This window comes from Melozone crissalis, unplaced genomic scaffold (assembly GCF_028551555.1).
Source record: "Melozone crissalis strain CALT ecotype California unplaced genomic scaffold, PUWL_Pcris_2 ptg000012l_1, whole genome shotgun sequence".
NCBI classification, from domain to species: Eukaryota; Metazoa; Chordata; class Aves; order Passeriformes; family Passerellidae; genus Melozone; species Melozone crissalis.
Window position 1 is genome coordinate 235,186 of NW_026535790.1, and position 19,930 is coordinate 255,115.

Consider the following 19,930-nt stretch of genomic DNA (forward strand, 5'->3'; position numbering starts at 1 on the left):
TATTAATTGTATTTTAAGATTGTTCAAGGGTTTAGATTTTTAAATGTGTTTCTTCCTGAGATACCAAACACTGAAATCCCTTAGTCACTCAGCCAGCAACCTGTTTTATAGATTCTGAGAACTTTACAAAACAACCTGCTTTGTAAATTTGTGGATTTATTTTTGAATGCTTTTTCAGAACAACAATATAACTTCAGACACTGACAATGAGCAGTTTCACTTGCTCCATCTAGAGGCTGATGGAAATTATTCCAAGAGAGTGTTTTCCTGGTATAATCTGTATCTCATAGGATTTTGCTGGAAGCACTCTGTGCTAAAGCTTTACTGATGAACCCTTTTAATTACAGCCAAGGGCTAAATCCCCATCACATTGCAGTGGCTCAGCTTTCATCACTTTCCTGCTCCCATTTCTCCACGCAGGAACATGCAACACCCTCTCCTCTCTGCTCTTAACTTTAACTCTTCTACAAATATGACTCAGTCTTTTTCCTCATACCTGTCTATTTTGCAACCTAAAAGTAATCAAAGAAACATAAAACTAGAAATCAATTAAGCACCTGGAAAAGAGACATGAAGACAACTATATTAAAAATTAATATTGCCCTAAGTTTTTGTAGGGCAGAACAGCATTTTTCATAAATGCACGGGAGGATGGCCTATCCTGGTGCTGAGGAGATCAAATGATGGTATTTGTGTGCAGGGACCCAAGGGCTTGACCCAGTTCCTGGCTGTGCAGCACCTTGTACCTGCTCTGACATCAGAATTCATTTCATTTTAGTTTCTCCATGCTCATCATAAGCTCTGACAGCAGGAAAAGTCCCAAATCCAGAGTGAAGTGAGCAGCTAACACAGCAGAACAAGGAAAAGATTCCTTGTAGCAATGTATCTGAACAACTTGGATCTCAGTGTGCACCAGCCATATCATCTGTAACTGTTCTTATCAGAATTTTCTCAAAGCACCGTGAAATTCATCAAAGTTACTAAGACATAAACTGTGCTAATATAAGAACAAAGAAGCTGAGAGACTGCATACCAGGATGGCAAGAACTAGATAACAGAGGACTGTAGAATACCTGCACGGTAACCAATCATGGATGCTGAGAAATGGAGGCAGAGAACAAGGGAACAAGACAAAGGTACCAATCAAGAAGTGTGATCTTAGTAGTTTGTAGAATCCATAGAAGTGCGTGTAACGTAAACAATAAACGGCTTCTGCTTGATCATATCGGTCAGTCATTATTCAGGAGTCCTGGTTTACCCGCAATAATCCCTGCCAGGGCTTTGCCGAAGGAAGATGTTCCTAATGTCCAGATGCCACTGCTGCTCATCCTTCATGGCATCAGTGAGCTCTTACCAGGGTATCCAGGCAGGCTTTAGTTTTCCCCAGTAAGCCACAACAGACCTTCCATACAACATCCAGGGAAACACCTCACTAGCCACTAGAAACAGCAGAGATTTAACTAACTTTAGCCGGAGATGTGAGCACACCCACAAGTACAACTAAGCTGCACCAGAAGTTCGGAGAAAACAGGCACTTGACGTTCATATGAGTTACTCTTGTGAACGAGAGCCTCCAGAGACAACCAGCAGAGACAGCACTTCATCTCCAGCAGGATGCCAGACCACAGCCCTCAAGTTGTGGCTCACAGCCCAAGGCATGAGGCTGCAGGTGGCCCAGATAAGCAGCCAGACTGGCTCCAGCATCTCTCCTGCCCAAACTCAATCTACCAAGTGTATCCCCAGCACACAAGAAATCCTCAGTGCTCTCTACGTCACTCTGCCTTCCCATGGTGCTGAAAATTTGCAACAAGGCAGCAGAAACAGAGAACACAAACTGCATAAAGGGGTTTTATTTTTTTTTAAACTTTTTTGATTAACCAGGCTCCCAGAGGCAGTCATACTGCATGTACATGTTATTGAGTGAATAAAACTCAGTAAACAAATATCCATTGGCATTTCACTTTTTCCATTTCTTTCAGAGAGACCATACAATCCTGGCCCTGTTGAAGCTGTGGAAATTTCTCAGTAACTTGAAGAGGATCCAGTACTTTACCCCAGCTCTTTAAACCTTCTAAAAATAACCAGGCAGAAGGAACACTAATTTGTAAGTCACTTTCCCATCAGAACATTTTCTGTAATATTTACAAAAAGCATCAAACACAGTTATAACAGAAAAAGAATCTTTATTATTTACTCTCCTGCTTTTTGTGTTTTTTATCTCAGTCTGTGCCAGACAATCCTCCCTAAATGCTGCACAGACGTTTGATGCCCAAAGATGAAATTCCAAAGTTCTGTGGATGCTAACTCATGCTAACCAGCAAACCTTCCTAAGGGCAGGGAATATTCAGAGGAATCAAATCCACAACTCTGGCCTCAGAACAGTACAATCCCAATGACTTCTGAAAGCACACACTACAAACACTGCTCTTTCATTATAAACGTTTAATAGGAGCTCCTATTACAACTGGTTTGGTTTGTAAGGGACCTTTAAGACCATCTTGTCCCAGCACCCTGCCATGGGCAGGGACACCTTCCACTAGCCCAGGCTGCCCCAAGCCTCATCCAAACCTATCCTTGAACACTTCCAGGGATGGGTCAACCACAGCTTCTCTGGGCACCCTGTGCCAGGGCCTCCCCACCCTCACAGGGAACAATTTCTTCCCAACAGCCAATCTAACCCTGCTCTCTGTCAGTTTGAATCCAAGTAGGGAACCAAAAAACTCCAAAGAAACAACCAAACAGCATAGCCTCATAGACTTTTTAAATACATCTTAAAATAACCCAATAAACTCTTTGCAAAGCACTCTGCCAGAACTCCAATGTCCAAGCTACACTGCATCACAAATTTGTTGACTGCATTCTTCCACTTTAGTGCTGCCAAGAGGCAAGAGAAAAACCTGGTGGTGGTGTAGCATACCAGGTTGAGCCTGCTACTGCAGCTGCCCTTGATTTCAAAGGTTTCTCATTCCCATGGCCAAGTGCTATCACTGCTTTTCCCTGATGGCTTCACTGCTCAGAGCTCAGCTCACACCCTCATCTCAAGAATTCACAGCTTCCAACTCCAGCTTTATGGAGATGCAATAAAGACCTTCAGAAAAGAGAAATAAAAAGGACACGAGAATTCCACTGTTGGTAAAGAAATTAGGTACTTTTTTTTTGGTCTCTGATCATGACAAAGAAATGGGTGCACTGGAAGCAGAAAGAGTCCCCAACCCCAGGAGTTCTGAACAGCAAGGCTGACCAAATCATTAATATTTTATTACTTTTTTTCTTTTTTTTTTTCCAGAGCCTCTACACCTAATTTCAAAGAATAATTTCTGAATATGAACAATTAAACAGTTAATCACCTCAGTCATTTAAGAGAACTGGAATGTGGAACTGGGGAACTGGTATACATATATATATATATATGTATGTATATATAAATGTCACATGGATTTTTTTTCTGCCAGGGTCTATCCCCAGATTTTAAGTAGGATCATTAATCTGTAAAAATAATCCAGGATTATGGCAAACAACAATGGCTCACACACTATTCTTTAGAAGGAAAATAACTAGCACAAAATCATCCCAAGGCCAAATAATGACTATGCCTCTGAAGAGCAGTGCTACATTGTGAATTGCTTGGCTTCTGCTTTCTTGTCTCTTGCAAAGGAAGAAAATGACTAAAAATAGTAACATATAATCAGAAATCATCACATCACATCAGTGAGAAACCAAACAGAGAGAGAGATGCACAGAGATGCAGGAATCTCATTATGTGGCCTTAATTTGTGGTGGCGGACAGTGTATTCAGTGGGGGCCCAGCAAAGGGAGTGCTGGGGTTCAGTCCAGACTTGAGTGAGGGTGCAGGGCTGTGGGTGAAAGTTGTGTTGGGAGAAAACCCCTCACTTGGGGCAGCTGTGGTTTCATTTTAGCGTGGGAAGCAGGGTGAGGGAGGGTATTCTTGCCCTGACTTCATTCAGGGGAGACCCCATCTGCAGGGCTGCCTCCAGTTCAGGGGTCTTCACCAGAGGGATGTAGAGCTGCTGGAGTGAGTCCAGAGGAGGCCACAGACACGCTCAGACAGCTTCCCACTGCCAGAGGGCAGGGTTAAACGTGATATTAGGATGAAATTGTTCCCTGTGGAGGGTGGGGAGGCCCTGGCACAGGTTGCCCAGAGAAGCTGTGGTTGACCCATCCCTGCAAGTGTCCAAGGCCAGGCTGGGTGGGACTTGAAGCAACGTGGGCTAGTAGAAGGTGTCCCTGCCCATGGCAGGGAGTAGGACAAGATGGGCTTTAAGGTGTCTTCCAACCCAAACCATTCAGTGATTCTATGTTCAGCTTTTTATCCCTATAAGCATTTATTTAGCAAAGATGAAGTAGAAGATTAAGGAATTTAGTTTTCTACACCAACATTAACTTCACTTCATTGCATGAGAACATTCCCAGAAGAAAGGCAGTACAGACATATTTAGTGTTTCTCTTGGGAAAAGAAATAGTTTAAAAATATTTAAAGCTACACTCACTTGCTGGTCTCAAGAGCTGAAATGGACCCTCAGAAAACAGAAAAATGGTCATTAGTCGTCTCCCCCCAGGATAAAAACATTCCTGCATTTCCATCACGCTGTACCTAACATGAATTTTAGAAATGTTTTGGCTCCTTGAAAGCAGCATCATCTACAGGTAAAAAAGAGCTCCCTGCATCTCACCTGATTATCACTCATCTTGCTCCTCACTCAGTGCCTTGATGTGACAGACCCATGGTCTGGGGATGCTCCAAGCAATGCCACCCTTTCTCCTGGACAGCACTTGCCTTCAGCAACCCTGTTCCAAGTGATCACAGTCATGGTACCTGTACAGCGAACACCTGATCCCAATGCTATGAGAAAGCACACCATTGGTAGGAGTAAATTCTGGTAACAGACTGTATCTTCTCCATCTCCGAAGGGTTACAGCAAACAGAAGACACTGTCAGCACTGTGTTACAAGGCACAGCCCAAAAGGCCAAACTCTCACCCTCCCACACTGCACTGACAGAGGCCATGAGCTGAACAGAGCTGCAGTTCTGTCATGAAGAACCAACAATTTAAAACTGCAACTAGAGCACACTTCTTAAAATTCACAACTGATTTACCAACTCAAATTTCATAGTTGTTCAAAATCTTACCCTGTACTTGTCACAAAACTCAGCAAATTCCAGCTGTGTTCTCTAATGTCCCTTGCTCTGCTCTGTGTGTTCTCCAGTGTCCCCTGTTCTGCTTACTGTGGTTTCCTCATTTTGAGTGTATTTGTGCCATCACAGCTGTGGCAGGTGTGAAAACTCTTACGTTTTCATTGCAGAGCTTAGTCTGAAGTTCAAACCATATTCCCAGTATAGCACACATTACATACCAGCCCTGGAGGAATTTTATATTAGAAATGCATTATTACAATAACCTTTTCATACTGAATAATTAAGATGTATATAACCCTGAATCACATGAAGACACACATACAAGCATTTCATATGGAAAAATACAGCCTTCCTCAGGTAAGGTCTCTGCCGGCAAATAAAGCTGACTGTAAACATGGCCAATTATTAGCAAAATGGCCAAGACATCATAAAAGAGAACAGAATATAATATCATTTTAACTGTATTTTTAACCTAGCTTTTAGAATTTATTAGCCCAGAAGGACACACAGTACATAGCTTCAATATTAGGCTACAGAGCTACAAATATATGTGTAAAGAACATTGAGAATATATAAAAGCAAAAAAGGCAAAAATCAATTTGGCATCAGTGGAAAGATGCTCTGAGCTATGCCCTGCGTTGGAATCTTTGCTATCCTCAAAGACAAATGCACTCCTGAAAGAACATTCCAATCTCCATGGAAGCACAGTGAAATAACATTACCTTTATATCTGCAGAGCTTGGAGATAAAAGATTTCTGTTCCTGATGCTAACTCCAAGAAGTCAAAATGACATCTTTTATCTAGGAGATATTTAATAACCATAGATGGGAGTTTGAGTGTCTTCCATGAAATAAATATCTTTTTTTTGTTGATGTATGCAAAGATTACCATCTCCCATATTCCTGCTCAAAGGGACCTGAGCCTTTTTCCAATGGAGAATTATTTTTCCTTTATGATGCTCTCCATGAAGTAGGCCTGGTCTTCCAGCACAGCCAGAAGATACAGAGGGACCCTCCCACATCTTGGACCCTGCTCCAGGCTCTGCCTCAGACAGCGTTCACACATCCAGCTTCTCTCATCTCTGGGTGGGACTAATGACAAGGTTAATTGGGACAGAAGATGCATGAGAAGAAAGGGGTGCACACAGAAGAGGTGGCTCCTGGCAGAGCAGGTGGCCTTGAAAACAGCGTTGATCTTATTTCCACCAGGATGGCCAACAAGAAAGAAGGTATGACTGTGAAGTCCTGAAGATGACACTACACCAGGAGGCGTCACCAGCACTAAAGAGAACAAACTATTGGAGAGAAAAACTGAATTATTCTGGAGACCAGAGCAATGCAGGGCTGAACAGCACTTGAGCGCATGGGCATGCACATGAGAACCACCAGCTGTGTTGTGAGGAGAAGGGTGGAGAGGAAGCTGATGATGGAACCGTCAGCTAGTTGGCCTCACAGTGACATGCTGTGGGCCAGGTGCAACTGCAGCCAAGGAGGGCAGAGAGGAGATGGACATGTTTCCATCTCAGTCACTCCATGTCGTATAGGCCACATCAGACTTGCTAATGAAGGTGAAAGCCCTCACATAAACCTTATTACTAACACTTTGAAAAAGGCCATGGGACACTCACAGAGAGCATTCACACGCTGTAAGGCACAGGTAAGTTTTCTCTGGAAAATCACATGTTACTCCTTCTGCCTTTCAGAGAGGATCAGCCCAAGCATCAGATGTGGCTACAGGTCACTCAAGGAAAATATGAGGGAATCTATAAAACAAGATTAGGCGGCAAGGTGACACATGCCACAGGCCAGCAAATCTGCCTTCTTTGGCAAGGGAACAGAGTTTGGCTCCAGGACCCTGCAGAGACCAGACAGGACAGGACCAGTTTCTCTCAAAGAAATAAATCGGGCAAAAACTCACTAATAGTAAAAGACAATGATAGCACAATAACAAACCAGGAAAACCAGGCCATGAATTAAAATCCAAAAAAGAATTCCACTGCAATTTTGAGGAAGGGAGGAATAGAGGCAGGAGGTTTAACCAAGCTTGGTACATATTTATGAAACTGATTATGTGACTCAAGTTCCTGCAATACTCAGCGACTGGACATGCTGACTCAGGTCCCTTCCAGTGCTGCTGCCCTGAGTTCTTAAGGAAGAGTGGGTGTTTTTGAGAATGCTGGTGGCAAAACAGCTATGAAACTGGGGCAAAAATTACTATGCAGTAGAAGTCCATAGGGCTCAAGTCTGAAGTAATTCAACTCAAACCAAGACAGCGTCCAGTGATATATATCTACTACCTATTACAGCTACACACATTTTTAATGCTAATATCACCTTAATGTGTGTGTACAAACACATAGTATATACTATTAACAGGCTGAGTGGCTGTCAGGCATCCATCACCTTGTAACATGCACGACCGACCTCCTGCTTCACACACTGCTTCTTCACACAGCAGACTGCTCTATGAAAGCTGGGCACTTGGACAGAGGCATTCCCAGTAAAATTCCCTGGTAAGTATTAGTTTAGATGAGTTTCCTTATTTCAAGAGCATAGATGTGAATTTTCTTCTAAATCAGAGAGTTCATCATACCCCAAGTACAGCAAGTTTAAAGCATCCAACAACCATTGTCCAGACTTTGGCCTGCCTGTTTTTAATTTCTTCCAAAATATTTTTTTTTTCGTGTATGACATTGCATTATTGAAGTCAGAGTTGCCTCCTGAATATGCCTCCACTCAGGGAGATAAAAGACACCGGTGCACTGGTTTTAAATGCTGAGTAGAGAGAGAGCATGGATAACAATAGACAGTGAAACAAATATTAATGGAATTAACAATATAAAAAGGAAAAAAATTAAAATTACACAAGTTGGTAGTGTTAACTTGTCTTCCTTTGTGAGGGAAAGGATATATTTGTAGGTATTTTTGTTATCTGGAATTGTGGTGCAAATTATGTGGTGATTTTGACTGAACTTAAGTCCACCACAAAAACCACTCAGCTGAAGGGATGACAAGGCACACAACCAGGGAGGCAGGACAAAGGTGGGGCTACTGAAGTGTGGGCAGTGGTTCAAATAAATGGAACTTAGAAAGATGCTGCAGTTGCATTTAGCACTGATACAAAAGTGACTGTGATGAAAAACTCTGTTAAACCACAAAACTATCCCAAGAGGTGTTACATGCTTAATTTACAAGTTTGTAACAAAGTGCGCAGAAGATCAAAGACCACGTACAGGTGAGAAGCAGAGCAGAGGTGATTCAACTGAAGGGGAGCAGGCTGGTGGGAGGGCAGGGCTCCAGAATGGGGAAGCAACCTACCTCTGAAGCCAGAGTAAGGGAGGGGCGGAAGGAAAGGAAAGGAAAGGAAAGGAAAGGAAAGGAAAGGAAAGGAAAGGAAAGGAAAGGAAAGGAAAGGAAAGGAAAGGAAAGGAAAGGAAAGGAAAGGAAAGGAAAGGAAAGGAAAGGAAAGGAAAGGAAAGGAAAGGAAAGGAAAGGAAAGGAAAGGAAAGGAAAGGAAAGGAGCAGCAGGGCAGCCTGTGGAGATGGTGGAGTCACTGTCCCTGGAGGTGTTCAAGAAACGACAGGACATGGCATTCAGTGCTCTGGTCTGGTTGACAAGGTGGTAATGGGTCAAAGGTTGGACTTGATGATCTTGAAGGTCTTTTCTAACCTAAAAGATTTTGTGATGTCCTTGCCGAGACACTGTTCTCCCCTCCAAAGTAGAATTCTCCAGTTATGCTAATAAATAGAGATTACTGATTTAGCTCAACCAAAACATGTATTTGGGCTCTCTTCCAAAGCTATCACTGACTGGTGAAAGAAAATTACAAAATACACTGAAATGACACCTCTCTTCATTGTGGGGAAGGGAAAGTACTTCTCCATACCCACATTTTTCAAGATGTATGATAGGTCATACTGTACACTTCTCCCATATGTGCTGTTCGTAAATGTATTGCCAGTGATGTCTTTCAGTCCTTTTGGAAGCACAGAATCCCAAACCCAAAAACGGCAAAAAGCTAATGTGCTTTTGGGCCATATGCCTTGAAAATACCCAACCATTAACAGATCAGCAAATTTTCCTGTTTTCAATTAGTATTTACAATTATTATGTACAATTATGTTTTGGGAGAAACCTGGCACACGTCCAGTGGGAATACCTTTCCACAAAACCTTGCAGGTGAATGGGCAGGCAACTCTCTGTTGATGCTTCCTGTCTTGAGGGGGACAAGCAGATCTGCTCTGGAACTGAGGAGCAACTCACCTTCATACCACCAAGTGGGATGGCCATGATCCAGGCAGAAGAGGAAAGATAAATAAGAGCCTGAAACTGTTTTTATCAGACTCAGCTGATAATGTCCTGCTTTGAGCAAGTCCCTTTCAAGCAGGACATTGGGACAGAACATAGACACTAGCAGGTGTTCATGAACAGAAGAGGCCATGTCACAATCAGCTCAGGAGCAAAAGGTTTGGTGCTTCCCACTGAATCCTGAACTAAAGCCACCTGTTCTGCCAGGCAAGATACAGCTTCTCTCACCTGGGACACCCCTTGCTTCCTCCTCAATGGCATTAAAGGATCCAGCCAGCTACAGCTGGTCAGAGGGACTAAGACAACCAGTGATGATGGGGATATGTGAGCCCATCTCTATCCTCACCAGAGGACAAGAGAAAGAATGAAGGTGGCCAAGATGCCTTTGCTAGATGGAAGACTGTATCGTTTTCAGATAAATGAAGACTGACTGTGGATTTTTCTTGAAAATTCAGTCATTGCAATCCCTCTCCAGACTTGATAGGATAAGGGGGCATGGCTTTAAACTAAAGGAGGTTAGATATTACAAATGAATTATTCCCTGTGAGGGTGGGGAGGTCCTGGCACAGGTTGCCCAGAGAGGCTGTGGCGGCCCCATCCCTGGAAGCGTCCAAGGCCAGGGTTTGGATGAGGCTTGGATCAACCTGGTCTAGTGGGAGATCTCCCTGCCCATAGCAGGGGATGAAAGGAGATGAGTTTGAAGGTCCATTTCAATACAAACCATCTGTGATTCTATGATTTAAATCCATCTGCAATGGCAATAAAGCCAAATCCTCCCAGACTTCTTGGCTTTTCTCTTACAGTTGCTTGCTGAAACTCCAGTAGTAACTTCTGCCTACATATACCTGGGGAAATCCCAAAAGTATTACTGACAAATCAATCTGCAGAGCCGTGAACAGAAAGGGACCAGGCAGCAGTTGCTCCATTACACCAGAGGGAAAAAAGTTTCTCATAAAAGCTCACTTGGGGATCACAATTTGACTTATGCAGTTAACCCTCTTGAGGAGAAACCTAGCCATTGCCTCTGATCATCATTATCAACTGATATTCAGATTACCCTGAACTGCTTTTTAAATAAAACACAGCTCACAGTGCTTGCTCACTATTTTGCTTTCAAGGCAATTTTTAGTAACACTGATATTTATGAATATTAGTAATTGCCATGAGCTTGAGTGAGGATTTGTATGAAGGATCTGTGTACAGATACAGATTTTTTCACTCAAGATTAGCGAGAATAAAGGTTACCAAATGGCAAGGACTGACTGGCATTACATGTGGAAAGCCTAATTCCTCATAGAGAAGTGATTTAAAAATATGCATCATATGGCCAGTCTCTATTGCAAAACAGAATCACAAACTGACTGTTACATTCCTTTAAATTAACAGAACTTGTAAACAGAAGAATCTCTAAATGCATTTCATCCCATCAGTGTAGAATTCATACAATTTGTTGGAAAAATTGTAATAACTAATCATGTGTTTATAGCAAGTGGCTTTCCAACAGCTGATGTCCTATAACATCACCTCTAATAAGGTAGAAACATGTATAGTTTTCACAAAAAAAATTTATTCTGCACACAAACTTTCGATGGGGAGAAGATCAAAAGAGGCAAGGGAAGGACAAGCTGCTTCTGCATCTCTTGGAGCATAAACCCAAAGCATTTGTACTTCAGCTCTCAGTCTGCATTGGGTATCCTCCATCAGACCAGCTGGGGAGAAGCCAGCAGCAGGACACACCCCACTCCACAGCTCAAAGCCAGCAGTGGCTGATGAGCCGACGTCCCCAGAACACCACAGCACATTCTACATCCTTCAGGATGTCTCCCTGCTGCCAGCCGAGGTTCCACCTGTGCTGTCACCCCACTCCACAGCCAACCATGCCTGCATCGCCCTTCTCCTGTAGAGCCATGCACAAAGGATGAGACAAAGAGAAAAGGGCAGACTGCCACAACACTACCATGATACCGGGAAAGGGAAGAGAGTGGTCCCTGCCCTGGTGTCCTGTGGGCAGGAGCGAGGGAGGCAGCACCTGATCCAGAATGGCAAGCAACACTTCTGTTGCTGGCAGAGGCAGCTCTCTAACTTCTCTTTGAGCAGAGAAAAGGCATCAAAAAGTTATGCCTCAACAAATGCCCCCCCGTTCACCTTCAGGGGAAGAAAGGAATTATTTCCTTACAGTTATATGTATTAACATCAATCCTAGTCCTGCATCAGAAGACACATGATGGGATAGCAAATTTTTAGCTTACAGTCCTATTCAGTTATGTTGCTACAGGTTTTGTAAGGCAAGGCATGTTCAGCATCCCAACATGCCAACCTTTCACATAGGGTGTGTGTCGATGGTAGGCCAATGCAGTGAGCCACTGTCAATTTTAGGAGCTCTCCAAACAAAGACACAGTCCAATTTTAGAAATGAGACGTTTATTCTGTGCAGGTTGCAAGGTGTAGGTTTCCACAAATCAAGCACACTGGGGTAAAAAGTTACGTCTTTTATACAGTAAAATTTACATAATAAGCCTCTCTAATACACATCCACGTGTATACCTAACGCATATTTATTTGTATGACAATCTTAAATAATGCCTGAAACACAAAGTTATTTTTCTTTATTAAGCAATTTCTATTGCAGAAGTTGTCAAACAACATGTTTACAAAGGTGAGAAAATTCAGCCTGGGGAGAGATAATTCAGTGTGAAGATATCCTGAGGAGGCTGTAAGAATGGCCAGTGAGTTTCTTCTACCAGTTCAGAGAGAACATTAGAATCTTCATCTAAAATAACTAACCTACTTAGATATAAATTTCAAATTCAGGTATCTCCAGAAACAATTTTATGTTGTTGGTTACTTTAATTTTACTATCTTCAGTTGCTGAGTTTTAATCCTAATGTACAATATTGTGTAATTGTATTGTCAATGGATCATTTGACTATGATCAATTCTGAATCATGGTCAAATGAAATCACTGAAAAAAAAGGCATGAGAGAAAACTGAGACACAATGGTTAACATCCCCAAAATGTGAGCTTTACCTCATCCAGAAGACCCAATGGGATCACCACAAATTCTTTCACTCGTGTTGCTTTCTACTTCTGAGCAACTAAATGGACGTATTTTGGAAAAAAGGAAAAAAGTAACATAAATATATAAGCAAACATCTGCCTGCTCAGCAGAAAATTATCTTCACAAGTATCACAGTAGTTCTGATGAAAATAAAGAATCTGGTTTCTCCAGGATCAACAGCATTTGTAAATCAAGACAACTGCAGAGAAGAATTCAAGGTAAATTGGAATAACCCTCTAATAATCACAAAGATTCTCATACTTGTTCCATGGGTGAAATCTGACAGTACCTGCAGGCTCCAGGAATGGATCAAGAGGGCCTAAAGGATATGGAGACAGATCTGGTGCCAAGTGAACCTGCACTTCATGCTTGTCAGTTATTCTCACCAGCCTATAGTGCAAAGGATTCGGGTAAAAGTATCTGGTCTCCCACATTCCACAAAGTTTTCCTCTTTGGATGGTATGAGGTCACCATCAGGCTGCAGAAATTCCCATTAATCAGCTATTTGTAAGATCTGTTTTCAGGGTGGGGAAACAAAACATCTTCCCAAGGTGCAAGTCATTCCACAAAGAAAGCAGATTTAAGGCAGGACAAAAGAAAGGACTTATAGTGAACATCAGGGGCTGGAGCCCACAACTATGACTTTTGTCATCCTTCCTCCCCACCTCCCTAAAGCGAAGGAGGGTATGAGGCGGGACAGTATTTAAGGCATCCCTTAACAAAGTAGAGAATTTTTACAAGCCCTTGTGCTGTTTGAGATGCAGACAGAAGCCAGCAAGCTCACCGTATTGCCACTCAGTCGGAAAGCTCTTCAGGTACATGTGACAGCCACAGTGCCCCTCACAAAGGACCAGCTCTTCCAAAATACTGCCACTGATCTTCAAACAAGACACCAGAGCCCTCTTATTACATAAAAATTATTTACTGATAATTGAATGTGCTTATAAGGCAGATAACAATGCAAACAGCAAGCTGTAATCAGTAGTGATGGCCACAGAGACATGACAGCAGGAGATGGGTATACTGCTTCTTGTGGGGAAGGATGAAAACACCCAGGTGCCTTTCAGCTAAAAGTCCTACACTTGGCAATGCCAGCAAAGGGCTTTCACAGTTAACACCCTGCCCCTGGGGAACACAGGCACCTGCTGGGGCCACTAAGCTTGGCAGAAAACTGGGGTTGCTCTTGGACACCAGGTTAAACATGAGCCAGTGATGTGACCTTGAGGCAAATAGCGTCCTGGGCTATAGCCAGCAGGTCAAGAGTGCTGTGCCCAGGGATGGACTCTCCAGCAAAAGGGAGACAGGGACAGACTGAAGAGAGCCCTGTGAAGGGCCCCAAGGATAAAAGGACTGGAGTACCTGGAAAGAGCAGGCTTGGGGAGGTGGGGGGGGGGGGGGGGGATGTATGTAAATATCTGAAGTGGAAGTGCAGAGATGAAGGAGCCAGTCTCTCTCCAGTGGTGCCCAGTGACAGAACATGAAGAAATGAGCACAAAAACTGGAACACAGAAGGTTCCCTTTAAATATAAGAAAACCAGTTTTCCCTGGGAGCACTGGCACAGGTTGCCCAAGGAGGTCTTGTAGTCTCCCATCATCTTGGAGATACTCAAACACTGCTTGGACACACTCATGGGCAGCCTGCTCTGGGTGACTCTGCTTGAGCAACAGGTTAAAGCAAATGAGCTCAAAGGCTCCTTCCAACCTCAGCCAGACTGTGATCCTGTCAAAAGACCCATGGAGAAGCCCACAAGACAACAATGCTTAAGAGAGCCCATTGGGCATGTCACAAGAGGCAGGACACACTGCTTCAAGGGCTTACTGTGCTGCTGAACCCTGAACCCCACACTGCACCCCAGGCAGCTCGAGGCAGCACCGCCCATCTCCCAGCCAAGTCCAACATCAACACAAGCCCATGAGAACTGCAGCCCAGCAGGCTCTGCCACATATTTACATGCAGACTCCTTTCTCCCAGAGCCCAGCAGAGGCCCATGACACTCACATGGCAACAGCACCTGCCCTCCAACACCTGCAGCCTGGAAACACACCGACCACCCCAGCAGTCAGTGTATGGGAACAGCCACTGGTAATGAGACAGGTGTTCCCAACAACATTCCAATGGAAGTTGCTCCCAGCTACAAAAAGCCTTCAGGAGGGGTCAGACCTCCTGATCAGCACCGAGTCATCTTCAATTATCACTGTTTCAAACATTCTAATGAGCATGAACTTATGCTGCAAATCACACAACACTCTTACTTTGCTACTAAGGCACTTTATGTTCTATGGACAGCCACCACTATTCCCTTGGGATGTAAATTTCCCTAGAAGCAGTTTTCATGCAACAAGAGGTCTGAAGGCACCTCCCACATAGCAGAGGCCCACCTGGCTTTCCTAACTCCAAGAAGCCATGCTAACATACCACAAACATCCCTGCAAAGCTTTTATGTGCATTCACACATGCACATTCATCTTGGCATCAGTGCCCAGTGTGATGAACAATCACTGCAGAAATCAGCATTTAGGGCACACAAGTGATGCCCGTCTTCAAAAAAGAAAGAATACAGAACATTAGGAAAGCAGCTGGCATAAATCAAAATGTCTCATTAAGAGTGGACCCAATTAAGGCCTACTTTCCCTGAGGATTTCTGCAGGTGTCCCTAGCCCTTTCCTCATCCCAGCTCTACACCTACATGCTCCCTGAGCAGACCCCACAAAGGAAAGGAACATGCTGGACCCACCTGCCCCAGACCCACCTGCCAACTGTCCTGCTGCCACCAATCACTGGCACGCTGACAACTCTGTCTATCCCTTCAACACGCAGGACCTTCAATTAACCTTTCTCTTTCACTATTCACCAACAAGACACCCCAAAAATTTTAAGTAACCTTTTTATTTAACAAATACATCTGAAAGCAGCCACTAGTTTCCTAAGTTATTTGGGGCAGCTCCTAAGACAGCAATCACCAACAGTTTTATTTCCTTAAGACATCAAGCTAAACCAAATACTTTAGCCAGTAAAAATAAGTAATGTCCTATGCATCAGTGCAAATACCAGGGCCACAAAGGTGGTTAAGGGGCTGGAGCATCTTGCACAGGAGGAGGAGCCGAGAGGGCTGGGCTGCTCAAGAAGATTCTGGGAGATCTGACCAGTGTGCTCAAGTACCTGCTGGGAGGAAGAAAGGATGAGGGGGCCAGACTCTGCTCTGGACAGGAGGCAATGGGCACAAGGGAAACCACACAGAATTCCATCTGAACACAAGGACATACATTTTTCCTGCAAGGGGTCAGACACTGGGACAGGTGGCCCAGAGAGGCTACAGAGTCTCCATCCATGGAGATGTTCAAACTCTAAGCAGGTCCTGGACAACCTGCTCCAGCTGCCCCTGACTGAGCATGGGTGTGGGACTCAATCTCAGGTGATCAAAGACACACTAGAGGACTCTGTGATTCCACAGACCACCACACCGCACAAGCAATAATGACCCTATGTTCACACATATGTATTCTATGTTCATATTAAACAGATGGAAGAAAACAAAACCACCAAAAATCTGGTGGAATCCTGTATCTTCAGTAGCTGGGAGGTCATGGAAAATTGCAAAATTCTGTACTAAGCTCTGTAATGACAGCAACTGACAGCACTGCCTCATACCAAGAAACTTCTATTCTAAATCCACTTACCCGGATGTTTCTGCTGTCCTATTTTAGGACAAAAACATGGAGTCTCTACAACCTAAGCATTTAGAAAGTAAAGCATCAATTTGCTTTTGGCATAGATTGATTTAAAAGACAATATAGAGAATTGTCTTAAGACAGTAATTTTGACAAGGAAATATTCCTTATGGCCTTAATGAAAAGGAAGTTGTTTCGCTGCCTGTGGCAGAGGTGTGGGAACTAGATGATCTTTAAAGTCCCTTCCAACTCAAACTATTTCATGTTTCTATGATGCTACGATTAACCCTAATTTAACAAACCATACTTATACAGTCTGTTCGTGCACAACTGCTGCATAAAGATGAACACCAAGGTGTGATGGCTCTGCACAGTGATAATCAGCCAATAAAATGCACATTTTAATGCCAGAACAATGCTCACCTGTGGTTTCTGTTCCTTTGAATTTCATAAATTAATATACAGTAACTATAACTCAGGGTCCTTTGACAGGATATTGCAAAAGAACAGATCCGTTTTTCATCTCCAACCTCTCAGTGTTGATTTGATTGTAGTAATTGGCACCCATACACAGAGAGGAATCAAGACTGAGGTCAAATCCTGTTTCCAGGGGAGGATCTTCCCAGTTAGAAGAGAAGATCCCACCCAAGACTTGAGGCACAGCCCAGGAAACTGATGCTGTTGGGAGAGGTGGGAAGGACAGTCCCTGTCTCTCTGGCACTGTTTCAGAGCAGCAATGCACGTTCTGGGAAGAAAATAGTTTTCTGGTTTTTGATTGTGTACAATTACCTGGTAGCCAGCAGAAGTCCTTGTCATATACGGACTTTCACCCCCATACCATACAATTTACTGCAGAGTAAGCAGTGCATGGGAAACAGGCACAGATAAATAATGTACTTTGTTATATACTGAGGAAAAAAAACGAGCAGCTGTGTATTCCATGCATGGCCTTGCATAAGGGGCTTGTAGAGGCACAATGCTCACTTATTGTCATAAGAAACACATTATCTATTCCTTTTTGATAGCAAGTCTTCTTGAAGACACTTCCCCCACTTACTGTGTGTAACAATGACAAGAATATCTCCTTCATCATCACCATCACTGGCACTTTTTAAATCTCACTTTCAAAAAATATCATTGGCAAATGGTATTCTGCCACAGTTCTGAAATTTCCTTGCAGGGAATGTAACAGCCATCAGTACATCTGCTTCCAGAAAACACATCCTGTATCTAGTAAGCCCAGAAGAGAAATCCACCCCAGTCCAAAGATGCAAGATGATTCCAAATGGACCGGTCCAACCCCCATTGGCAGTATCATTTTTTTCCCAAAAATAGTGCACTTTAAAAATTATTTCTCTGAAGCTACAAAATGCTGTCTCTACACAACCTAAATAAACATCATGTACTCAGAATAATTTTTGATCCCTATAAGCATTCAAAAGAACTTCAGGATCATTTATTAGTCCATTAATACATAATTAGAACTTGGGACTAAAACTTTTAACTGACTGGCTCTTGCTTTCAGTATCAGTAATGGACCACAAGTGTCCTCCCCACTGAGTTACCAAGCTTCTTGCCCATGATTATTAAGCAACACAAACATGTCTATGAAAATCAAGCATCTGCTTTACACCATTCTCCAGTTCAACAACTATTTCATTACTACCATTTATTTCATTACTACCATTTCTTTTATTTTATTGATTACCCCATATCAAATCAGAACTTGACTACGAGGAAAGCAACTGAATCTTAAATCTGCTCTTCCTTAGTCTAAAGACAGAAAAACCCCACTTTTTAAGAAGTTTAAAGGAGAGATGATGTGGTGGGGATGATGTGGTGAGGATGGACTGTTTTCAGCACCAAAGCTCTATTCCAGCTCACAGATTGTCACTCCAAGAGGCTGAACAGCAATCCCCATGGCTCCCAGCCTTCAAGGCTGAAAGGATGCTCTTTATTTCAGCAGGGACAGGCGCAGATGCAGCAAGATGACAGAGTGCAGATCACCTCCCCTCTGTCTTGTCTACATCCGAGCCCCTGTAATCGGAGCATTCTTCTTCCTCTCCATCAGAGGGGTCAGATTTCTCCTGAGCCACTTCCAAACAACCCCACCAGCTGGGCAACCGTGTCCCCGCCCTCCCAAGAGCGCATCCACGCTCCAGGAAACGGCAGGTGCTGATTTGGGAACAATTTTATTAAAACTCAAGGCATAGTTTTGATACAATAAGTTTCAAAAATAAGACGTTATACTCTAAAGGCAATTCCTTGCTCCAATGAAACAGCTTACAGCTGACATTGCGAATGCTGGATGACTGCACAAATTACCCATGTTAAAAACTATTTTTTACACCACAAATTATGCTGACCCCTCCGGATGCTGTTAGCATTGCAAACCGAATTCCTAATTCCTCAGGAATTCCACAGGATTGCAGCTACTGTGGTTCGGGTTTTTTCCCTCCCGCTATCACGGGGCAGCTCAGCCGCAGTGGCCGAGGCCCCGCGGTGCGGCAGAGGAGCCGGGCCGGGCCTGTCGAGGTCGGGGGAGTCCCGGGTCCTCGCGGGAGGGGATGCGCCTCGCCTCACCCGGGCCCGCCCCCGCACTCCGTTCTAGAAGGTCGCTGCCCCGGGGCGGCCGCCCCCCACACCGCCTCCCCTCGAACCGGGCCCACCGCGGGGGCGCGGGCAGCAGGCACCCGCCAGTGGCGGCGATCGGGGCGATGGAGCGAAGGTCTGTGAGAGGTGGCCGAGGCCGCATCCGTGAGCCGCCCCCGCCACCCACTCGGCCCTCCCGCTCCCCTGCACTGGGGCCCCCGCCCGGCCGTGGCCAAAATAGTCGCGGGGCGGCGGCACTCACCTCCTCGGCCTGCTTGCGCAGCGCCTTCTCCCGCTCGTACTGCGTGAGCAGCTGCTCGTTGTCCTCCCGCAGCAGCTCCAGCTCCACCTCGTGCTCCTGGTTGTCGGTGAGCACCGAGTCCAGGTTCTCCAGCACCGTCACCACCAGCGGCATCAGCTCCTTCACCACCTCCTCGTCGTAGCAGTGGATCAGTCGCTCGAACTCGCGGTAGATGCTGTTGGCGAGGCCCGAGACCCGCTCCGACATCACCGACCCCGAGCAGTAATCATCGCCCGGGTACCCCCCCACGCCGCCATCGTCTAGCTGGATCTCCAGCATCCTGCCGGCCGACAGCTCTCCACCCCGCTCCGCTCGCCTCTGCTTCAGGCCCCGCTGACGACGCCGCCGCCACCGGGCGCTGCCCCGCCCCGCCCCGCACGCGGCGTCACGGTCCGCGGACACCGGTCGGGGCGGAGCGCGGTGGCACCGCCCAGAGCTGCTGGATCGGGGGGCGGGTTACCCGTGCTGAGAGCAGGCCCGGCGCCGCAGTGCATCTGGCGCCGGAGACAGGAGCGGCAGCGGTGACGGCGAGCCGCCCGCGCAGCACAACGCGCCGGGAGCGCGCCCGCGGCCGGTGCCGGGCCCCGCGGCGGACAAAGGCGGTGCATGCCCGGGTCGCGCTGCATCTCGGACACGCACTGGCTCCGGGAGGCGCGTTACAGACCCGTCACAGCCGCGGTAGTTGTGCTTCCAAGATCACGCAGCCGTACTTACTACAGAGGCAGCAGACAAGGACCTGTTCAGTCAGGGATGAACTGAAAGCCAGAGGGCCAAATTGGCCATCTCAAGTCTTCAAAGAAAATTCAGCACAATCCCGAATTTAATCAGTAGATTTCCCAAAGCAA

General features: G+C 45.1%; 1 protein-coding gene across 27 annotated transcripts in view; it reads right to left on the reverse strand.

The window, feature by feature from the left end:
- Nucleotides 1-19,452, reverse strand: part of MAPK8IP3 (mitogen-activated protein kinase 8 interacting protein 3) — a 71,402-nt gene extending 51,950 nt beyond the window's left edge. For all 27 annotated transcript variants that reach the window (XM_054271233.1, XM_054271231.1, XM_054271229.1 and 24 more), the window contains exon 1: nucleotides 19,047-19,452. In XM_054271233.1, coding sequence (XP_054127208.1) covers nucleotides 19,047-19,364 — 318 coding nt within the window. In that variant the 5' untranslated portion in view covers nucleotides 19,365-19,452. The remainder of the gene's footprint in view (nucleotides 1-19,046) is intronic.
- Between the last annotated feature and the right edge of the window lie 478 nt (nucleotides 19,453-19,930).